We start from the raw sequence: 23,932 nt of genomic DNA on the forward strand, positions 1-23,932 counted from the left end.
TCATTAACGGATCTCTATCACGAAGCGTAGGTGCCAATTGCTATCAACGCGTATAACGGACTACAATGCCCTTCGTTACCTCAGACAAGTAAAACCTCTTGAAAGAAAAGGCATAAACACACAAACTTATTTCGCAAAGTCAAATTTTATTGTCATTCGACAATTCCAAATTTAGTTCCAATGCAAGACAATTATGTTCCCGTTTTTTTGTATTTCGCGTCTCCAGTTGATTCCGTTCGCTCCCGGTGCTCCGAATAGCTTCCAAATAGCCCCTTAAACTCCGTTAGACCTGCAAAACACAATTCCAATCAAAAGTAGGCTATTCGAAACTAAAAGCTATGTAAAAACATAAACTTAAATGTATTAGAACACCGGTATTCGACCACGCATCACATCCTTACACTTGTCTTTCGCTTGCCCAAGATTTTTTTAAGATCTAATGTCATACCCGTTCATGATTTTTTTACAATTTTCAATTTTTTTAGCGGTAAAGTGAATATTCACATAAAGCTGGTTACCCAAGCTTAACCTGCCCTTGAAACTAACAAATCACGCACATCCCTCACAATGTTCTCTCCACTCGGTTCAAAAATTGGCTAAAAATGATGTATTAGCAGTTTTTAAGTAATCACTCAAACCGATTAGAACACGTACCCGCATAAGCTTGCAACTCAATCATTCTCCACCACCGAACACAAATACCAAGCACAAGTCAAAAGGTCTTTAAAGGGTTGTAACAGGGCTACGCTATGGGTATGGAATAGGATGTTTTGAAAGTGGCTAAGGTGATGAAAACTCGATTTTTTATTACTAAACAACAATGCTAAACACGACTAACTACAAACATCGAACTCGAAGGCAAAAATTCTTCGCCTGTTATTCAACAAACTATAAACACATATTTTTTATGCTTTTCCCCCACAATTTTCTACTATTTTTCATGATGTTTTCTGCATTTTCGATTTTTTTTTTCATATAATAACCACAACTTTACAAACAAACTAATCCTAAAATCGAATTTTCATCACACGTGTTAAAAATAAAAGGTTTAACGGTCATAGGCTAACTGGGTTGGTCAAACGAAAGGTTTAGGCTCAAAGTTGGTGACTAAGGGATTTATTTGGGTAAGGATAGATAAATGGTGTAAAGAGAAAAGGTTTACCTAATGCCTTAATCATTCTTGTGCTCGTATTCGATCTATGGTCTCAAACGTATCAAAAGTTGCAAGTTCTACAATACGCGACTAATGGCCCACTAAAACAAAGAAATATATATTTATGATGTGTAAAAGTGGCTCAAAGTCTCATATACAAAGGGCATGGTATGTTATATGCACAATGTATTAGTTTCCTAGGCGGATTATTCACAAATAACCACCCGCTAAATAACCATCATGTTAATAACTTTAACTTGAACTTGACCATGACAAAAGACAAAATGGGTTGTGTCATCCCTCATTGACTTAGTTACTTGTGCTTTTTAGATTTCTTCAAACAAAGACATTTTGAAAAAAAAATTGAAAATTTCCCCCCATCCCAACACTTAAGGTCAACATTGTCCTCAATGTGTAGTGTTTAAATGAAAGGGTCAAAACCGAAAACTTTTTCTCCCCATCCCCACACTTGAGGTTAACATTGTCCTCAATGTGTAAGAATGGAGCTTTTAAAACGCACAAGGGATGTGACATGACCAACCCCCCAAAACTTCACCCCGGTCAATACTATACAGAATTACAATCCACTTATTACTAACTATTACTCAAGGAAAAAGAAACAGCTGTACCTGGATTTTTCTTGTTCCTCGTGTGCTCTTCACTCTTTAATACAAATGGTCATCTCACGAACATAATGTACGTACAAATCTAAACCATTGTGTAGAAGCATGCTTCTCATAACCATCAAAATTTGTTAGTTACTCGTTCTGCCATTTTTATAAAGATTTACCAAGTCATTCGTTATTTCAATTTGATCTTGTGGAAAAATAATTTACAACAACCACAAACCTAACTCATTTTCGTAGGAATCACGGTTGCATTTAGCGTATGTAACAAGCCCTTTTAAACCTCCTGATAGCTCGGGAGGATGAGTAGGTCTCGTGAGGGTTATATAGGGAACACACCCACAACGTTCATGTAACTACTAGACAAAACAAAGTACGGAATGGAAATGTACAACAAGAAAAACTAGACTACAGAGATAAACTAAAAAGAACTATAAAAAGTATACAACAACAATTAACTTACCACCTCATAGTGGTCAAATGGCGTGCTTGTCACCCACGAACTCTTCCAAATCACCCACCGGTGATTCATACCATCTATTCCCGAATGGGCCAAATCTCCTCAGTTCCTCCTTTGCCTTCTTCTCTTGAGGTGACTTCTTCACCTTTTTTTTTCTTGACCTGTTTCTTCTTTGAGTCTCCAAACCTACCAACCATAGAACATATCTTTTTGTTTGGATTCATGTCCTTCTTAGGACCCTTATCCTCATTGAGCGGGTTAGTAAATTTGGGAAAAAACATTTAAAATTAGTTCCCGGTCCCCAAATTTCATGCTTACCATTCCCGTTGCACAATTTATTATGACATTAGTAGCTTCTAGGAACGGTCTACCCAGTATGACTATCGGTTGTGTATCTTCAACACATCCAACATATTCTACTACCAAAAAGTCAACTGGGTAGTAGCAATCATCAACCTTCACTATCACATCTTCCACTATCCCCCTTGGATGCGTGGGAGTCTGATCGGCTAACACCACGGGGGTGTCAAACTTTTTCAAAAGACCAAAATCATATTGGTCGTACATCATCCCAGGCAAGATACTCACACAAGCTCCAAGATCTAGGAGCGCCCTCTTAATTTTAAATTTACCAATTTGGATTGGAATAAGAGGATCTCCCGGATCTTGAGCTTTTGGGGGAGGGTACTCGATAAAACGACACTAACATGAGATATCAAATCAACCGGTTCGGGTAATTTGTTGTGCCTTTTTTCAGTGCTTAACTCCTTTAAGCACTCCACATGAGCCGGAACCTTGTAACGGTAAATTAATTTTTGCTTGTTTAAAATTTTCCCACCTCTCGTCCTTTGGTGGGCACCGTTTGCTATAACAACTCACGTTGGGCTCTCGTTGTCATCTTCTACATTTGTTCTATAGGTATATTGCTCATAGATGTATTACAACATTAATGAAAGAGCTCATGCATTTCTTTAACGTTTTTGAATTTTTTTGTAATTCGATTTAAAGAAATGAAAGTCCCCTTGTAGCACTAGTTGCCATAAGCTTTTAATTTTTCTTCTTTTGCTTGTTGTGTCCCGTGACAGAGTTTGCTTAGGAAGTAGCTTAATAAAAGTGGATTCAAGTCATTTTGACCCATTTAACTAAGAATTGGACCCAAACCCATTTTAAACAACTAAAAGTTAGCATTTAATTATAGTTTGTTAGTATTGTTGTTATGATATTTGTGTTTGTAGCTTCGTTTAACATGCTTTTAACAGGTTTAAATTTATTTGATTTGTGTGATTTATCCATTTAAAAACCTGGAAAAAAATTTATTTTTTTTATTTTTATATACCTATAGGGACGACATGTCCTCCCTACAGGATTTCCAATTTTTTTTGAGTTAAATGCTTGGTTGGTCCCTGTGGTTTGCAAAAATTTCATACTTGGTCCTAGTGGTTTACTAATTACACGCGTGGTCCCAAAAGTTGTCAAAAATGAACTCGGTTGGTCCCTTGACCTAACTTTTGTTAAATTTCTCAGTTAACTATGTGTGAAATGACTATATTACCCTTAAACAACTAAAAACCTAAAACTAAGAATTAAAACACCCACCACAACCTGCATCATCTTCATTACCATCAACAGTACCGAATGAATAAAACTAACCGAGTTAAGTGAAAAACCAGTGGTTTTTGAAGCCTGAGTTGTGATATTTCCTCTTTGATTCAGAATAATAATAATGGGATTGGAAGAGAGAGAAGGAATGTGAGAAGCCATAATGTCCAATTACTCGCTTCTTTGAAAAAATACATACAAAATGACAAAGTCAACACAAATTCATTCAACACTGTACAAGACAAAAAGAAGATGATGATTTCAAGTGAGTCGGGTCAACGGCAAGAGCATTGAATGCCTTGGGGCAGATCCCAAGATCCAAACCGATTAGCTCGTATTCCGTCACTGCTACTTCCATCTCACCTTCCACATCATCTATAACTGTCACTGAATGAAGAACCTCAACGCTTCTCTTTCTCACTGTCATTTTGGAAAGGTTCCATCGCTGGGTTCTACTTGTTGCAAAAAAGAAATTTTTATAAATTAATACCTTACATTTCTCCGGCGACCTGTCGGCCGCCCGGTTTCTTCGGCGAATGAGAGAGAGAGAGGAATCGAGACGAGAGAGATGAGAGGGAGAAAGAGGGGTGGCGGTGACAGACCCTAGACCTGTCGGATGATGATGGTTAGGGTGAGAGTGGGGGTGGGTTGGTGATGAAGATGATGATGGTGATGAAGATGATGAAGGTTGTGTTTAATTCTTAGTTTTAGGTTTTTAATTGTTCAAGGGTAATATAGTTATTTCACACATAGTTAGCTGAGAAATTTAACAGAAGTTAGGTCAAGGGACCAACCGAGTTCATTTTTGACAACTTTTGAGACCACGCATGTAATTAATAAACCATTAGGACCAAGTTTGAAATTTTTGCAAACCACAGGGACCAACCAAGCATTTAACTCATTTTTTTTCTATTTCAAGCCTTTAGGGACGACATGTTGTCCCGATAAACGTATAACAAGGTGTCTCTAATCTATAAGGACAACACCTTTAGAGACGACCTAAGAGACCTATAGGGACGGCCCTGTGAAAACGAAGCTTATGGAGACAATATGTCGTCCCTATAAGTTGTTGAGACCTGTAGGAACGGCATGTCATCCCAACAGGCTTAAAAAATTTGTTCCCACATGTCTATTTTCTTGTAGTATACATTACATGATTATTTACATATATCAATTAATCTTATATTTGTTATGGGTAAAATTAGCAATAAACTAATATTAGAAAAGATTGTCAATGGATGGTTAAAATTAATATTGATGTTAGAATATATAAACGTTTAAATTAAACAGTATCTATATCTATATATATAATAAACAAACAGGTTTGGGACACGTGTCACGTTGTGGTGCAACCTCACTTCATTTTTGGCGGGAAAATGTGGGAAACCTTTAATTTTACACGGGATCCGAATGGCAACAACCATACCCACATAGTTTGACCCGGGTATATAATGAAAAAAAAACCCTAATCATTCTAATTCCCTCTAATTCCCTCGTACGTTTCACCACCGCTACTTTGCAAAACCCTAGAAAACTCTTCAGACCTTGAATCCTAATCCTAATCTACTCTTCTTGGATCGTCGCCACCCAAAAGTTGCCTGTAAAGATTGTATTCATGGTAAGTTTCTGTATCCGATTCAAAGTTCTTGACATTTGATTTTGATATTGGTTCTGGAAGAGAGCCACCCCTCTTTTGTTTTACGCATAAATCCTCCATTCTATGTTTTGATCTGAAGCTAACTCAATCCACAATCAAGGTTTCAAAGAAGAAATTTATGGTTTCCATTTCCCCATCGAATTCATCGTTTCAAATCTCTAAACCTCTGATTCGTTGAACCCTAAATAGTTCCTTCATTCGCCAAACCCCAAATCCTTCATTCGCGAAACCCTAAATCGTTTCGATTTCCCTATCGCTGTGTCTCCTCTTCCTTTACCAGTGAACCCTAAATCCATCTCCCCAAACCCTCTCATCTTCCCCAGCAATATTCTGTCAGTAGATCTAAATCTGAACAAATATTGTAACGACTTGAGGGTTGCCATGCTAGCGGCTATGGTTCATATTCGATAGCAATCGTTGATTTGGGTAAGCTTAGATTGTTTGAATCCCTTAATTTTGATTGTATCGTGTTATTCATCAGAGATTTTGTTTGCGTATTAATGTTTTTAGGTAATGTAAAATCATGTTGAATACAATAGCAAATTACCAGGTTGCCTACATGTGTATATGTCTCTGTTTAATAATGCTTGAGTCATTATTGAACCATGATGTTAATGTATTAACTAATTGGCCTAATAAGACAATGGAGGAATATAATAAGCTTCAAACTAAGGTGCACTATAATAGCGTATAAACTTGCTGATATCTTATCTTAAATCGTAAAACTATATTCTATCTTTTTATTTATTAAGATGTTGGGAATGTTTGACCTTCTTTGGTACGTAAATAGGTGATCTACGATCTACTTGAAAAATCATCTGGTCATTTGGAACTCAGAGAGGACCTAGAGCAGGGGATAGTTGTAGCTGGGCTAAGATGTATCAAGGTTAAAACTTCTTAGTTGTATAATTGTGTTTTTAAAGCATTAATTCCGTTTTGTAGTTTGTTGTGAATCTATCAAGTCTAATGGTTTCAGATCAACTCAGCTGATAAGATTCTTGAGCTTTTCAATGTTGGGAACAGTAGGCGCAAAATTGACAACACAGATGCGAACGAGACATCATCACGGTGAGTCATACACACAAGTGGTGTATGTACAATTTATTATTTTTTTTTTGTTCCGAGTGTTCAGAGTATACATGTTGCTTTTTAATATAGGTCTCGTGAACTTTTGGAAATAACTGTGCTTAGAAAACAGAAAAGGAAATACCATAGTCAAGTTATTTGTGGTAAACTCGCACTTGTGGATCTTGCTGGGAGGTATATTTACATTTATATTATTTTCCATTTATACTTTTCTATAATTTTAAATCCATCCTTGATGACACTTTATTATTTACATTTATATTATTTTGATGTTTTTTCTTTGTATGATCTGTGTAGGATTGTTTTCGAAGCCCTAGATATGGCATACATCTTCCTTCTCAATGAAGCCTCTTAAATCTAAACATTCAAGCATCAGGTACAAACATCTCATAAGAAAATCCGTTGCAGTTTGAAGGTCTATTGTAAACTTCACAAACATCTCATACGAAGATTTGTCAGGTACTTTCATTTGTTTGGGTCTACTCCATTCCAATGGATCGTTATTGCGATGTTTACACTTTACATATGTAGCATCTGTTATACTGCAGGAGAACTATTGCATTCTATTCTATTTATAAAATCTAAGTTTTGCATGTAGATTGGTAATTTCATTTTTTGTGCACTATTATCATTTCTAAGTGTAACCATTTTAGGCGAAAGCTGGGGCTGGTTCTGCAACATTATCAATGGTACTAAGTCGTATAATTCATATTTATTCTTGATAAGGCTCATACTATCAAAACTTTTAAAATCCAAAAACTAAAATAAAGTATCTGCAAAACTATACAGACGTATGCAGCAGTTAAGTTTGCAGATCGCTGTCTCAAGGGCTTAAAAGGAGATGCTGACATTATGGAGTGTGCTTTTATAGAATCTCGGGTATAAAACTGCTTTATACATACATCGTTATATCTGTACGTTTTCTCGGGTCATAGTTTATTAATTATTTTAAATATGTTTTTTTTGTAGGTAACAGAACTCCCGATTTTATTTATTTATTTTTTTGTGAAATTTTAAATAAAAATTTTAATTTCTATCTGCTTAATTTGGAACAAACAGGTTTGGTTTGGAAGAAGTTAAAAAAGAGTTGGCAGGAAGCATTGAGAAAGGAGTTTGTACCTTAAATAGATGTATCAGAATACCTATTTATACATGTGCAGGAACTAGATGGAACCAAAAATGAGCGGGGTTGGTGCAAGCAAAAGGTATAGTTCCAAACGTTAAATCGATTTCTTTTCTTCCACAAAATTCGACATTAATCATACTTACGAATGAATCACTTTGCTGTTTAGCTTGGCGCAAATGCCATTCTGGCGGTGTCTCTTACAGCTGCAAAGCGGGAGCGAGTGTCAAAAACATTCCTCTTTACAAGGTAACATATGTTATAAGTTCAAACTATTTGCTGAATGCACATTATAGTCGTTAATTGATAAGCTTATCATGGGTTCTTTCATTATCATCATGGGAAGCGCGGTCAAAGATCATGGGTCATTTTTTGGACACCCGAAAGCACCAGTAGCTGTTAGCTTCTATGAATTTAGGATTGATTTTGACGTTTTTTTTTTTTTGTTACTTTTAGACATATGAACTGTTGAAAAAAGGTCAGAAGACGCTTTAGATATATTATATTGGGTTTTTTAAAAAGCTGAAAACTTGAGGAGAAAATGGAAGTTGTAAATGAACAAGATTCTCATCATCCACTCCATCCTGTTCGTGCTTCAACTCCTTAACATATAAACAGGTAAAATATAATTAATTTCTTTATATATCTTAGTTAACTTCTTCTTGATTATGGTTCAGAATGTATTATTTAGTTTGCGTTTTGCAACTTCTATTTTTTCATTTGATTTTAGATACACGGAGTTCACCAGCGGGATTTGATAATGAAGTTTTAAATGTTGAATTTGAGAAAATGGCTAAAGCTTTTGTGGTTGGAGTTTCCACATATTCACAATCTTTGCCTCTTACGGTACTATATTGTTAAGATATTATCTTTTATGAATAAAAAGTCATAGAAATCCTTCAAAGTCTTGGGCTTGATGCTTGTAGAGGAGGTGATCTATCAAAAGTCATAGAATCCTTCAAAGTCATGGACTTGATGCACTATCTAAACAAAATCAATAAGGGGATACTTATCTATATGTTGCTGCAGAGAATGGGCATGTTTATGTAGGGAGCTTTTCGAACACGCTTTCTATCTTTGATAATGGAATTTTCTTCAAAATGAACTCGACTTGAATAGATGATGCTTAGGGACCGTGGTTGGTCATGCAAGGCGTGAGGAAAAAAGCTTGTTTGGTAGGTCATGCACTCGAAATAAATTATTTTCATGGGAAGAATAACATAGAAGCAACATGGTTTGTTCTGTTCAAAGAACACAAGTTGACTTCTGAAAGTCAAACAATCTAATTTTTAAATAAAATTGTATTTCACATTTTAAAGGAGCTTATATTGGCATCAAGATGTATAACAGATACCATCTATAAATAAAAAACCAATGTGAAAAATATTATAGAATTAGTGTAAAAAACTCCGTATAGAAAAATACTATGTTTGACTTTTGTCTCATTCTGTCTTCGAAACCTTTTGCAGTTTGGCATTGATATAGGCTGATCAACAGTTCGGTTATAGAAATGGCTTTTTTGACACATGTGCATATGACATCCATCACTTTCAAAGCATGACTTACAACCAGTTCTGCATAAGAGCATAGTACCAAATCTTACTGGCCAGTCGGAGCGGAAAGTAGCTACACAAGTAGCCCAGTCAAGTACTCTTGAACCGCCTTCATTTGGGCCAGTCGGTTCTGTGCTGGTTATTGAACCGACGAACCGGATTGATGGTTGGACTATATTTTCAAAGCCTTTTTAGTTTATTTTAAAGTATTTTTTGTTTTAAAATAGTAAAATCACATCTACAAATTCATTTTAAACTACAGCCTCTATGTTTTGCTTATTCTGATCTTAATTTTGTTAGCATTGCTGTGGCGTACGAACGACCACACCCATGAAAGGAAGTCCCGGATCTGGTGGTGACGCGACTAGGGTTCCGTCGTTGGAGCTGTGACTGTGGCGTACGAACGGGTATTCAGGTCAACGGTGGTGGTTGTGGCAGCAAGAACAAAACATATTGTATTGGACTTTGCTTCTGTTGCGGGTAAAAAATGCACTTACGACGCCCTATGATTGAACCAGAAAGTTTGTTGGAGGTACTTTGTTTGTGTAACTGGAACATTAAGATACTTTTTGTAAGAAAAATACATGCAGCCATATTTTTTTTTCTTTTCTTCGGTTCAAATTGTTTTGTTAATTGTGTGTTTGCTAAAGAGATTTGGGCTAGATTATCTTGGTTGAGTGAGTGTGTAGGGTAATATCAACCTTCAGGCCTATTTGACCCGCTTCAGTTTTAGCCTTGGTTTAAAAAACACGCCTAGGAGCAAGGTAACTTCCATCGCTTTTGTGTAGGTAAGGCGGGTTTGATAGTTTTAGCCTTGGCTTTGAAAAGCGCGTCTTGGTGCAAGGCAACACCAGGTACAACCACTATCGCTTTTGTGTAAGTAAGGTTAGTGTTGTACCTAAAGTGGTCGTGAGGCGTGCTTATCGGGCAAAAAATTGGCATAAGACGCATGTATGAGGCGTGCTTTTTGAATGCGGACATATTTTGATCAAAATTTATATATTTTGACCCGTTAAAAATCCGACTCCGATTTTACAAAATTTATATATTCTGACCCGTTAACAGATACATGTGTTTATTTCGAAGATACCGAACTTTGACTGAGTTGGTACCAATCTAAATTAGAGTCAGATTGTTTTTGGTGTCCAATTGACTAAATTGTTACCAATCTAAATTAGAGTTAGATTGTTTGGTGTCCAATTATGTCTCTGGAGTAAATAGTTACTATCTAAGGGTAGTTTTGGAATTTGGCTCAATTACGGGTCAAGTTTAGTTTGGATTTCAACTTAGTTCGGAGTAAACTGACATATATTAAGTGGATATAACATTTTATATTTGATAATTTCCACTTTTTTTTTGTTAGGGTATTGACAACCTATCAAAGTCAAAGACAAAGCACACATGAATCGGTTGAAAAGAAGGTGAAAGTCGGTTACAAGTGGGATTGAAAGTTTTGTGTATATATATATATATCTATTATATATATGCACCCTGCGTAAAAGCCTTGATGGGGGGAACTCGAAGTAATTCTGAATATTCTTATTTTTGTGATCAATAATGCTATACATCATTGCCGGTATTTGTGGGTTTACTATTGTGATTGAAAATACCAGTTTTTAACTGTCTCCAGGTATGTTAACACGAGTAAGCTTATAAAGACAAATAAGTGGATTTGGGTGATGTATTCTTATAATCTTGAAGTTATTAACTGTTGGTTATTATTATTATTATTATTTTGCAGTTGGAAACATACCATATTGATAGGCAGGCTCCTGAAGACCCAATACCCGACTCGACGCCTGACCCACGACCCGACCCGACCGGAGTCACATGGGAAGCACATGGTTCAATTGGATTTAGTCAATTTCTGTCAACATTTGATCACAAGCAGTACCCACGTTTTCTACATATCAATCAAGAGTTATTTTATTTCCATGTCAATTTTAATCTCTTTCTTATTTTCGTTTATTTTGAATTAGTCTAGAACAGTTATTTATGTTTCCCTAAATGTAGCTACGTGGGTGGTTGTATCCCCTTTCTTCCATATGTATTGAACAATTCATGAATGAGAAGGGCAGTGAGTTTTAGAATGAAAATCTTTGTGTTAATTATCTCATGTTTGTGGGTTAATTAATTCGTCTATGCTAGCTCAACCGTGGCGCGTTGGTTGGTGAACTTAGACACGATTCTCTAACCGTAGTGGTGTATCTGTATCTTCGGTTAGACGTCGCAGCCCTACCGTTTCGTTTGGTGGTGAATCTGTATCCAAACGAACCGGCGATTCGGGGTCATATTCCTATCACATATGATGCTGGCCAAAATTTTAAATGGTCGAATTGTGTATCAAATGATGGGTTTTGTTTCTCAACCGTTTCAGAAATGGTTTGATGATGTTATGGCTGCTGTCTTGAAGGAGCCAAATGCTATGGATTTGTGCCCGAATGTCAGTCCGGAATTGTTTCATTTATCTAATCTCTAAATTATCTTACAATATGTACAAATAACATATTGTAGCATAATTGTGGCTATATTTGTGATGAATGTAGTTCAATACGAGTTGTATTACTGAAAGGGTTTGACAAATATCGTTTTCTTGTCTTCTGTGGTAATACAAGCACCGATACTTATTAGAATATCATAGATTCCAATTCTTGATTTGATCATGCCAATTATAATTTGTATATAGGGTAACAGATTATGGTAGCCGAAAAGAAAAGGATGAATCTGAGAATGCTAATGCATAATTACTATTTTATTGGGTTGTGTTGAACCGTCGGGTAAGCTTGACATGTTTTTACTACTTCATTTGTGTATAGAACATGCCTAAACGATTTTTTTGCGTGATTTAAAAAAAAAAATATAACTTACCAATTTAAGTGAATTAGGTTTATTACTATGGCCGCGTTGCGGCGAACTTCTTTTGTCATTTAGTTATTGTTTACATGTGTTTTGAAATTACTACGAGCGTGTTAGGCACAGAACAGCTAACAATAATAAAAAGAAAATATAGCAAAAAAATAGTATAAGATAACCGAAAGAAAATCAACAAATTTTTTTTATGATAATGATGTTCGTATGAAACCCGTGGTCAGAGATGAGCAAATGGTATTGGGTACCGATACCGAATTTCCCGAACCGAAAAATTTTAAGTCAATTCGGTAGCAACTTTTGGCGTTCCTGTTACCAGTTTGCTACCATTTTTTACCTTCATATACCTGTACCGTATACGATCTTTTCGGTACCGGTACCAATTTAGTATCTGTTGGCACCGAGCTCATCCCTAACCCTTAAAAAACACTAAAAGTTGAAGAAAATCAATAAAAAAGTTATACGACACCGTTGGTGTTTGTACGGTATCCGTGATCACGGATGAGCAAATGGTATTGGTTAGGAGTACCGAATTTCCCGAACTAAAAATTTTAAATATCAATTCGATACCGACGTTTGATGTTTTTTTTACCAGGCTGGTGCCGGTTTTTACCTTTATGTACCAAGACCGAACAGGACCGTACCGGTATTTTGATAAAAGATGGGTAAATGAAAAAAAAATACCGAATTTCCTGAACGGAAAGATTTTAAGTCAATTCGGTAACAACTTTTAGCGTTCCATGTACCGATTTGCTATCAGTTTTTACCTTCATATACTGTTCCGTAACCGGTATTTTCGGTACCAATACCAATTTAGTATCGGTTGGCACCGAGCTGATCCCTAGCGCCGAAACTAAAAAAAAGGAAACACTAAAAGTTGAAGAAAATCAATAAAAAAAAGTTGTACGATACCGGTGATGTTTGTATGATACCCGTGATCAGGGATGAGCAAATGGTATTGGTTAGGAGTACCGAATTTCCCGAACTAAAAATTTTCAATATCAATTCGGTACCGACATTTGATGTTTTATGTACCAGGCTGGTGCCGGTTTTACCTTCATGTACCAAGACCGAACAGGACCGTACCGGTTTTTTAATAAAAAAAGGATAAATGGAAAAAAAAAAACTTGCCACGTGGCAAGCTTTGAATGGAGAAAGTATTGTTTATTAAATGGAAAAAAAGAGCTTACCACGTGGCAAGCTTTGAGTGGTGAGGGTACTATTCACAAGCTTGGCTTTTTAATATATAGAAGAATGTAGGAATTTCGACCCATTTACTAATGGGTCACACACTAAATGGGTTAAATGGTTGGAAGTCACCCTAAGTCTATTAAAAAAAACCTATTTAGATTTATTTTTGAAGATTGGAATTGCCATTGTGACAACAATGTTTACTTGATCATAATTAACACATTGATTATTTATATGTTTTTTAATAGTGGATTAAGGTTTGGATGACTCTTTTAACATTACTATATTTTGTTGTTTTGTAGTGCTTTTTGATTGATTTTGTTTGAATGACTAGATTGGATCCGTATGCTCTGAAAGGATGGGGAAGGTACATAAAAGATCATAGTTTATCCAATGGTGATGAATGTGTTTTCAAATACGTTAGGAAAATAAGGCATGTTTTTAATGGATAGATGAAGCAATGATGGTGTTCATGTTAAAATCTAAAACCTTTGGGGATCGGATCAGATCTTTTGGATATTAGTGATTTTGGGTTTTATGTTCATGCTCTTTTTACTTGGATTTTATACTTAAAAAGATGAAGTTTGTATCCGCTGCTGAATCTTTTGAGCTTAATCAGTTGTTGCAAGTTATGGCTCCTGTAGTGATTGGGGTAGGGACGGACATGTGGGTTTGGGAGTTGGATGGTAAAAGGGTTTTCTCAATCAGAAGCATAAAGAAGCAGGCCTCGAGTCTTCACCCAGAGGAGGAGTGGTTTCAGTTTTTTTTGGAATAATTGGGTACCAAAGGTCAGGATTGTGGCATGGCGAGCAGAACTGAGTAGGCTCCTGACGTGCGACTCGCTTTGAAGAAGGAACATCGCCGTCCAAAATGAGATGTGTCGGTCCCGTTCTGAAGTCCCTTAATATGTAGAGCATGTATTTAATTCTTTTCTGTTGGTGCGCACAGACAATTTGGAAGTTTGTGTCTCAACGGTATAAGGTGGTGTTCATCTATGCGTTTAGCTTGAATGATCTCCTTGAGTAGCATAATGTGATTAGCGGGTCAAAGAAGGTTAAAAAGGCTTTTAATGGGATCGTGCAAAAGGCTTTTTGGTGCCTCTGAAAGTCGAGAAACGCGACTGTTTTTTTGAGAACAAACAGGCTACAGTAACAACCATCATTGAGGAGGTGAAGATACTAATGACTTTAAAAATGTTGTTTATGTACCTTTTATTATTAAAAAACTAAATTTTCCTAACCCGGGATGTTCCCGGGTGATAGCCTAGTATTTTTAGAAACAACCTTTTACATCTTAATACATGTATCTAATGTTTTATTTTTAAGGAAGCATGTAAGGTAATACACAACATCTAAATTCGTGTATCTAATCTTTTATTTTTAAGGAAGCATGTAAGGTAATACACATATAATACCCATGTAACATGGATATGCCCATACATGCATGAATTTAGTTCACATTGTGTTATGAAACTCTTTCATTAAAATAAAATGTAAGACGATAGCTATAGATAAGCAATAATTGAGTTTTGAAAGGCCTTTTTGTATTTTCTAATTTAGCCTCACCACTACCAACACCACTTCTTTTTCATGAAATTAAAAAAAAAAAAAAAAAGCACCGCTCATTTTCTTAAAAGTCCTCAACCATCTGAGGATGCATGGATCTTCTCTTCTCTTTCTCTCTGTCGTGCAACCACTTTATTACACATGATCAAATCTTATCCTAGGGTGGGAGATGGGCTGAATACCCACACCAAGGAAATCCCTAGTTTGCCCTCCATGATGTTCTTCAACATGTATATGTCTTCTTTTAGATGGAGGGTACATCTCGTCCAAACTTGAAAAATCATTCTCCAATTCACTTCCACGATAACTATTCATCATAGGACTTGTTCCATACAACCCACAAAACTTGTTCTCATCTTGAACATGTGTAGCAACCGTATCAGTAGTAATATTGCAGTTGTTGCTAGAGTTTACTCCGAAGTTTCCTAAGAAAGATGTATGATTGGTAGTCGCTGAGGAGGTTGACCCCATTTGTGCAGCTTTCTGCAGCAAAGCGGTCGCGGACATGCTTGCAGACGGGTGTGTTTGAGGCAAATTGTTTAAAGTGCTTAATAACGAAGGAGGCGCGCTTACGTTAGGGTCATGATCCGAAGTATTTTTCACTCCAAACACGCCCCAATTTGGTTGGTATTCTGAATGGGGAGGATGATTTTGATAGCCCAATTGATGCAAGTCTCGCAGTTCATTATTGTTAACGTTACCGTTACCGTTACTGTTATTGTTACTGCTGGTCCAGAGTGAAAGTCCATCTTGTTGGGTTGGGTCAAGATGGTTTTCAGGGTTGGTTAAGATGGGCTTGAAGATGCTAGAAGAGTTAGAGAAATGGTGAGCCATTGTTGGACCAGCAAGAACCGGTGGTCCGACAAAGTGGTAGTTTATGTTTCCAACTGATCCTGATGGTGTTACATTGTTGAAATGAGAAGCTGCTGTAACCCTTGCAGTTTCCTCGGCCAAAGCGTCGCAGAAGGCTCTATGAGTGATGAAGCTGTCTCTCCTGTATATAGATCATTATTGCATCATAAATATAAAAAAAGTGCATCAAAAGCCTAATTGAATTCATGTAACTCAGCTTAAGTTATAGTCAATCAGATTAAAAATGGACATTTCAAATAACATTATAGCTACGTTTAGTTCAGATAATAATTTTATTTCTATTTTTTTAAAGACTTCTCATACTGTTATGTTTTACATTTCACCTGCTTGTCCATTTCTAGAGTTAAGGACAAAACAGTGTTACATAGAAAAAAGATATAGTTTTTATTCTCAATGTTTTTGTCCTAAATAAAAAAATATACAAAAAAAAAAACGGTTTTTTCAATAGTATACAATGATATATATTATCATCCAAAAAAAGGTATAATAATATTTTTGTATCTTCCAACTAGCTTTTCATGTGCAATTACAAACAAAGAGATATCACATTAATAATTTACTGTTCGTTTTTATTTAAAAAAGAAAACAGAACTTGGGAAACATGCTTAGTTCTTTGAAATCATTTTAGAAAATAAAACATAATTATGGACCCAATTGCAAGTGTAAGACATTATTTTTAAGGCTTTTTAGGGTCATTTTCGTTATCTGGATATAGTGCTATTTGTTGCTTTGTTAAAAAATATTCGATTTTCAAGTAAAGAACATGAACTAGATATTGTCCCAAATATAACTTGTAATAATTAATCATATCGTGTTATAACACGTTTTAAACAATTTAAGTTGCTGTGCATTTGTTAAAATAGGTCCAATAAAAAGTAAATTTAGATCACTCATAGATCAGCGGAATATTATTGTGCTACCAGTAGAATCAACCTATTATATCTCTCTCCCCTAAGCAACAATGTATATACAACAATTTAGAAGAAAACTCAATAAATTTAAAAAAAAAAAACCTCTTTATGAGAATCAAACACAGGACCAATTCTGAAATAACTAGTAAACATCTGTTTCAAATTATGTTCTTGAATGAAATAAATAAGTATACCATGCATAGCATTTGCAAACTTGGGGATGCCACTCTTTAAAACTATAAAAGAAATAGATTTTTGTATATCTTAAAGAACTAATTAGGGATTATGTCCCAAAAGTTTTATCTAAAACATGAGATTTGATCCGAGGTTCAGTAAATTACATGTTTCCTCTAACGTAAGTTGAGTGAAAATATTTACTCATTTAAACACCAGATCAAGACCCATATTTAGAGAACTTTGGAGGAATTGCATATTTTGAATTTAATAAAATCTGTTGTAATTTATTTCAAACTAAAAATGTTTTACAACATAACTTTACTTTCATGAAACTCTAATCAAACTAATTAACGTGAAATATTAACCTATCCTAAGAAGTTAGATAAATGAAAAGTAGCTTACACTAGAGATAAAACTTTTTTATGATTTATATGGTCCATTATTATTTTTGAAATAACATATTATATAATAAAAACATAAATATTTGGATGAGTACGTAACAAAGTTTACAATATTATGTTAGCCTCTTAAGTTTTACGTTTAATTAAATTAAACTCGGAACTGAGGTTAAATAATAATAAAAAGTTACCTTGAAAATATAGTTCCGCAATCACACTTGTATTCTCTAGTCCCACATGTCTTGGAATGAGCTTTCCAGTCCGACTGAACGGCATAACACTTAGAGCACTTTGCACACTTCCATTTCTTCTCACCATGTTTCCTGCAAAAATGCTTCTTAATACCAGTCAAGTCTCCAAGTGCCCTTGATGGGTGATTATGGACACAAGACTTCTCAGGGCACACGTAAACGCGCTTTCGCACTTCTTTGCTTGTCCTTTGCTTTAGCTTCCATGGAAGGTTGTGACCTCGTCGATGAAGTTGAAGGTTTTGATCTCTTTGAAAACCCTTTCCACAAATCTCACACATGAATCTGTTTGTGGCCATTAGCGTCTTCGGTGAAAGTGCGATAACTTCTGCCTCAGGATCTACAGATTAGTGAAACAAGATTCAAACAAAAAACTATTGAACAAAATGAATATATATATATATATATATCTATAAGAAGATGGTTAAGAAAAATTAGGGTTGCAAGTGTCCAAAAGGACCTATTTTCTTTTTTGGCAAAATATGCTTATTACATAAAGGATCAAAGATCCACTTCAGTTGCCCATATGGATCAAGTTCCAAGATGCCAACCCAAATACTAAGATTGCATATTCATGACCCTACAACTAAAGAACATGAGTTTGAAGTATGGTACATGCCTGGGGTTCCTGGAAGGTTTCTTTTTTTCTTTATGGGGGGAGGAAAGGAAGAAGCTGGTGGAAGATTGTTGGTGTTAGAGAAACCATTTGAGGTTACAATTTCTTCTGTCACAAGCTTATCTATCATCTTGAACTCCTCCTCTGATGATCTTTTAGTGATGGTGTTGCTGTTGTACTTCTCAAATATTCAGAGTAGATCTTCAGTGTGTGTTAGGTAAAAAGAAGTATGTTCAAAACTCAGAGCACAACCAACTCAAGGTTACATTCTAAATTATAGGAGGAATATATATCAGGGGTTTCTCTCTCTCCCTCTGTGCATCTTTAGTACATGTATGTGTGTGGCCTGGTAACCACTTTTGGTAGGGGATTATATTAATATATTTCTCCACTCCCATCAAATTTTACAACGTCGATTTACGAGGCAGTTAAAGATAAATTTCTTAAAAAAATAAACTGTTCAACGTATTTACTTGAAATAATATATAAAAAAAAAACCATCGTGGTACAAATATACTATCTCGGGTTCAAATAGGAATACAAGTATAGGAATTATTGTGAATTGAACTTTAGATTTTAGGGGACTGTGATATTAGTAATCTATTTTTGTTTAAATTATTAAACTAATGAGAAATAAATCCCCTCAGAAAATTAATTTATTTTCCTGTTTAATTAGTTTTTTCAGTATTTAAATTTATGCCTTTACGTTCCCTTAAGTAGCTCGTGGCACTACATTATTTGACAACATTCCGTACGTGCATGTTAGTTGAAATGTTGTAAAACCAAAATATTAAGTTGAAAAAATGTTGGCAACATTCTTTTTACCCAATATCAAATCGTAGTTATTGATTTTAAGTTTTAGGAAAAATTAATATGTTAATAATAGTAAGGTGTTTAATTCTAATAATATATGTTAATATGTTGGAGTTAAGTATACGAACAACTATCCACTTGGAAATAGCCGAGTGGTGTTGGTGAATTTAGATAGAGCTTGGGATAGGAGAGGTTAGGGTTTCAATCCCCATAGAGTGCAACATTAGCCATTCAAAAGAAAAAAAAAGTATACGAACAACTTCTATGAGATATCAAAATTTTAGATTTAGACCCTCAACATAATAAATTACATAAGCAGTCTTAAACTGTAGTAACAAAAAGGATTCTATGTTGGATGGGGTTAACTTTTCCTATAGAGTTTTAGATAATGACTAAAGCATACTTAATAATAAAAAAGCAATAAATCAGAAAACCTATTTTAGGCCCTCTCTCCACCTTTGTTTTTCTTTTTTTTTTCGGGTGGCATATCACCAACGCATCCATGATCGGGAACCCATCACCACCAACCTTTATCCTCATTTTTTCTATCTCTATCTATATATCCCATATCCCCTCTAAAACCAATTTGTACATATATGTTTCAGTTTGTACAAATCTGCCTATTCTGAAAGTTGTCGCCAAGGAAATAGTGGTGATTCTTGTGCAAATCTCACGCCCCCTTAACCAACTGATCTATACGGCGAGGGCATGGGGAATTTAACGTAACTTATTGTTATCAGATTTACATTGTAACAGAAGTAAGGCTGTTCACGAGCCGAACCGAACCGATCAGACCTTTGCTCGTGCTCGGTTCGTTTACAAACCGATCCGAACCGAACCGAACGTTTTTTCAACCGAGCCAAAGTCGAGCGAGCGTCTTTTGATCCGAGCATTTTTCGAACGAACGTCGAGCGAGTATCGAGCGTCGCATAACAAACAAGGAAAGTGACGATAGGAGTGCTAATTATTAGAATAAAGTGCAGTTTTCGTCCCTCATGTTTCGTTCAATTGAACACAAGTAAAAATTTAACAAATAACAAGGAATACAAAAAACACTCAAGTAGTTCTATCGAGATTAGCTAAGCGGGAAGTTAAATTGCCGACCGATTGAAACATACCCCTGTTTTATCGGAAGTTTGAAGTTGAACGAACTGATTGAAGCAAAACCCTAGCGAGTTGCCGTCTTGGCGAGTGGCAATGGAGATATCGAATAACGATGGCCAATGGGGGATTTTGATTAAGGTCTTGTACTTCTGAATCGAATGGCGGGTTGAGACTTGAGTATTGATCGACGCTTCACATTTTAGTATTTGAAATTTTGACTCAATTACTCAAATTGACATTTAAGTATTGGACAATGGACTATTGGTATTGGATTTCAATCCTATTTACTTAAATGAGCTCTATTTGGGGATCTTGGACCAAACATTGTTGATGTTGGTCTCTAGTCATTTCATTAAAAACGATACACACACAAAATATATATATTAGAAAATAAATCGAGCCAACCGAGCCGAACCGAACTGAGCGGACCTTTGCTCGTGCTCGGTTCGTTTACAAACAGAACCGATCCGAACCGAGCATTTTTTCAATCGAGCTGAATCGAACGAGCAAATTCCGAGTATTTTTCGAGCGAGCGTCGAACGAGCGTCGAGCGTCGAACGAGCGTCGAGCGTCGAGCAATTTGAACAGCCCTAAACAGAAGTAAACGATAGCATTATATCAAAATACAAGTTTGTACAATAACACAAAACTCAAAATGTCAAAGTAATATAATAGCGTATAAAACAAAGCACAACTACGGATATAAACTTCAAAAAGAATTGGTGACATCATAGGTTCTGGTCTAAGGAGTTCTAAGTTCCAAAGACAGTAAAACCGCTCCAAAGCGGCTCTTAGCGATTAACCACCTGTGAGTCAATTTTTAGAATACGTAAAATATGCTAGGTTTTGCTGGTAGATATAACTAAGTATCTTATTTTACCAATTTTACAGTTTAATCATCTGATTTAGAAACATACTAGTTTCACAAAGTAAAACGCACTGGTTTCACAAAGTACATACATCACATGCAGATACTTATGTATGACGACCAACTTTTGCTTAATGACCAATTTGTGACCAGTACTGATATACGTGTAGCGCATATGCTATTTATGATAAACATATTAAAGTAAATCGAATTATCACTATGAGAAATATGTAATTAAACATGCACCAATTGTTTTGAAACAATAGCCAATAGGTTTTATTGTGACAACCCTCACTAAACCAGGTATCCGTACGACTTAATAAATAATTAATTACTGCTTAATTACTGTGCTTGCTTGAAATTGTGGATAAACTGCTACTTGAAATACTGATACATGTACATACTTGCATCGTACTCTATTTGCTGTCACTCCATGATTTACATACTGAACTCTAGTGACAACTTTGATGCACAAAAGCACAGTAGCACTATAAACAGATAACCTATTAAACATGCTGATATAGCCAGCATTAGGCAGACACTGCCTCTAAGGCCTGTTTGAGCCCGAGATAGTTTACTACACTAGTAGAGAGTGTGGGGATATAAGGATTGTAGAACTGCGTCACTAGGTATAAGTTACAGTGACCGGATGTGCCTAAAACGTACTCTAAGTACAAAATTCAGCACTTTAATTAAAAATTCAGCATTTAGCTAACTAATAAAGTGCCAAAACATGAGAAAAATATTACTAGACACTTTCCAAAGTGTCGGGAATAAGTTGTGTCACTAAAAATAGTATTAACGACACTTTAAAGCCTTGTTAAGCACTTTAACGGATCACTATCCAACCAAACAACCGGACTTTACCCGGAACATAAAAATATTGCCAAGAACATTGTTTTTATTTTTTTGAACCAGTTAGGGTCCCCGAATACCCTAACACCCGCTATAATGCATAACACGCTAGTAACCGAGTTAACCTTCAACTTAACTTAACTAATACCTAACTAATAGTTGGAAACTAACCGGGTTAACCCCCCCCCCCCCAACCGAATTCGGTCACATGGTGACCCTCCCCTTTGTACTTTGATGATTAAAATAATCATCCTTGCCTAATATCAAGGTGACACATGAACCATTGGTTAACCATGAAGAACTTTGCCTATAAGTAAACTCATTAGCACATCATAATCATCACCTCACTTAACCACAAAACTCTCTCTCCCTCTCCTTGCTAAACTCACGGCCGAACACTCCCACATCCACCCATCCATCTTTCGATTTTGATCTTGCAAGTTCAAAGGCATACAAGTGTTAAGGATCTCACACAAAGGAGCTTGGTGCATTCAGATCGTGAAGAACCTCACCTCATTGCTTTTATCCACTCAATCTTCGACTAGTTTCTTCCCTAGCCTCGAGCTAGTAGTAAGTTGCTATAAACGCACTCTTGATCTATTTTAAAGTGGTTAAAATGAAATATGACGGTTAAAACTCATAAACTTACAAGATGATATGTTAAAAGTCTACTAAAATGATGAATATGTTGGTTAAAAGCTATGTTGTTGTGTAAATCTTGTAAGACTTGTTTTGTGTAATTATTTAGTTCCGATCTATGTTGTGGTAGCATGGATCATCATCTAACCCGGATAGTCATGTTCATGGATCATGACATAGAGTATGTTAAGTGTAAAAAGGGGTTAAATGATGAACACTACCACTTACGAAGCATGAACTTGTGTAAAAACGATTTTACTTATGAAATAGTGTTCAAAGCTAGTAGATCTACGGATCTACAAGTGGTATTTTCAAAGAACCAAGCGTCAAAGAAAACATATTTTAAAACCGGATCTTTCATGAACAAGAGTGATTTTTAAACACACAAGTGTGTAAACACTTGTGTAACACTAAGTTTCGACAAAGAACTATTTTTGTCAAATTTTACTAGAAGATGTGAAAATATATTTTCTTTAAAAACGAGATTCACAAGAAAACAAGTAGATTATTGTAAAGATCCACTAAAAGTAATGGAAATTACTACATATTTTGGACAAACCGCAAGTTCATGTAATTTTTGCGATTTACACATATATTGACTAGTTTGATGGTTCGGAAATTGTTTTTGTGAATGAGAAAATTGTTGATTTGAATTATAAAAGAAAATGATACGCTTGAAAGCGTGGCCACCTCCAGTTACAGGGGAAACTCTGGCGAAATTTTTCCAAAAACCTAACACTTGGAAAATATTTTCATCACAAGTGTTAGAAATACATTTTTAACTTGTTTTTAAAAAATATAAATTTCGCCACGATCTTTATTACAAAATTACTAAGTGTCGGAGGTGGGATTTTCACAAAATAAACCTTGCTAAAATATATATTTTTAGTATATATATTTTTCGTAACAACACTTGTGAATTTTTATGATTATTTTGTGAACTATGCAAATATTATTTTTAGGGTAAAAATAATATTACCAAATGTTAACGGTTCCAAAATAATACGAACGCCTTTACGATAAATATTTAAGTTACAACGGTATAGTTAATACCACCCGACCTTTAAAACGTAACTTACGCATTTTAAGAAATATTTATGAACGTGTATTTTGTTAAGGTATTATTTTGGGAAAATCATATGTATTAAAATATAATATTTTTGGGAAAAATATTTATATTTTGGAGTTAGAAATAAAATATATTTTAAGTGAGACTTAATAATATATTTCGAATTTTACGAACGCACATGTATTAAATCCCCCATCCTTGGGAAGGAATTTATTTACCAAATAATTACTAAGTGTAATTACGAAATAGTTGTCTAACTATTTCCCAAAAACTTAAACCTTAAAGCACGGCCATCCGTCTAATAGATTTAGTACGTGTAGGTCGTCGCTCAGCGGTTTGATCAGGAGATCTTCTTATTAGAGACGCACCACTGTGAGTTCATGTCCCCCTTTTCTCTTACCTGTTTTCAGTTTTCTAAAACTGCGAGGGTGAAATACATGTTACTATATTTATGAGTACTTTATACATGGTATGGTTAGC

The 23,932-nt window shown here is 35.4% G+C and overlaps 1 protein-coding gene and 1 long non-coding RNA gene across 16 annotated transcripts; one reads left to right on the forward strand and one right to left on the reverse strand.

Annotated features, from left to right (window-relative positions):
• Positions 1 to 5,314: 5,314 nt before the first annotated feature.
• Positions 5,315 to 11,373, forward strand: LOC110940475. Of its 15 annotated transcripts, XR_004893010.1 has the most exons (17): positions 5,321 to 5,456; positions 5,575 to 5,921; positions 6,286 to 6,381; positions 6,472 to 6,563; positions 6,654 to 6,755; positions 6,879 to 7,040; positions 7,235 to 7,270; positions 7,371 to 7,460; positions 7,641 to 7,786; positions 7,874 to 7,953; positions 8,161 to 8,322; positions 8,435 to 8,550; positions 8,631 to 8,879; positions 9,174 to 9,423; positions 9,558 to 9,789; positions 10,621 to 10,887; positions 10,999 to 11,373. It is a non-coding gene; the product is annotated as an uncharacterized LOC110940475 (long non-coding RNA). The 15 variants fall into 15 exon arrangements; XR_002593198.2 differs by adding an exon at positions 10,046 to 10,111 and having other exon boundaries at positions 5,315 to 5,921; positions 6,879 to 7,270; XR_004893013.1 differs by adding an exon at positions 10,046 to 10,111 and having other exon boundaries at positions 5,315 to 5,921; positions 6,879 to 7,270; positions 10,621 to 10,678.
• A 3,448-nt stretch (positions 11,374 to 14,821) lies between these two features.
• On the reverse strand, positions 14,822 to 18,447 carry LOC110940474 (zinc finger protein MAGPIE). Its single transcript, XM_022182017.2, has 3 exons — positions 18,108 to 18,447; positions 17,432 to 17,828; positions 14,822 to 15,875 (listed from the first exon to the last, which is right to left on the reverse strand). The coding sequence occupies exons 1-3, from the start codon at positions 18,232 to 18,234 to the stop codon at positions 15,017 to 15,019; spliced, it is 1,383 nt and encodes a 460-aa protein (XP_022037709.1). The 5' UTR covers positions 18,235 to 18,447; the 3' UTR covers positions 14,822 to 15,016.
• Positions 18,448 to 23,932: the final 5,485 nt, after the last annotated feature.

The sequence above is a fragment of the Helianthus annuus genome, chromosome 5 (assembly GCF_002127325.2).
Source record: "Helianthus annuus cultivar XRQ/B chromosome 5, HanXRQr2.0-SUNRISE, whole genome shotgun sequence".
Lineage (NCBI taxonomy): Eukaryota > Viridiplantae > Streptophyta > Magnoliopsida > Asterales > Asteraceae > Helianthus > Helianthus annuus.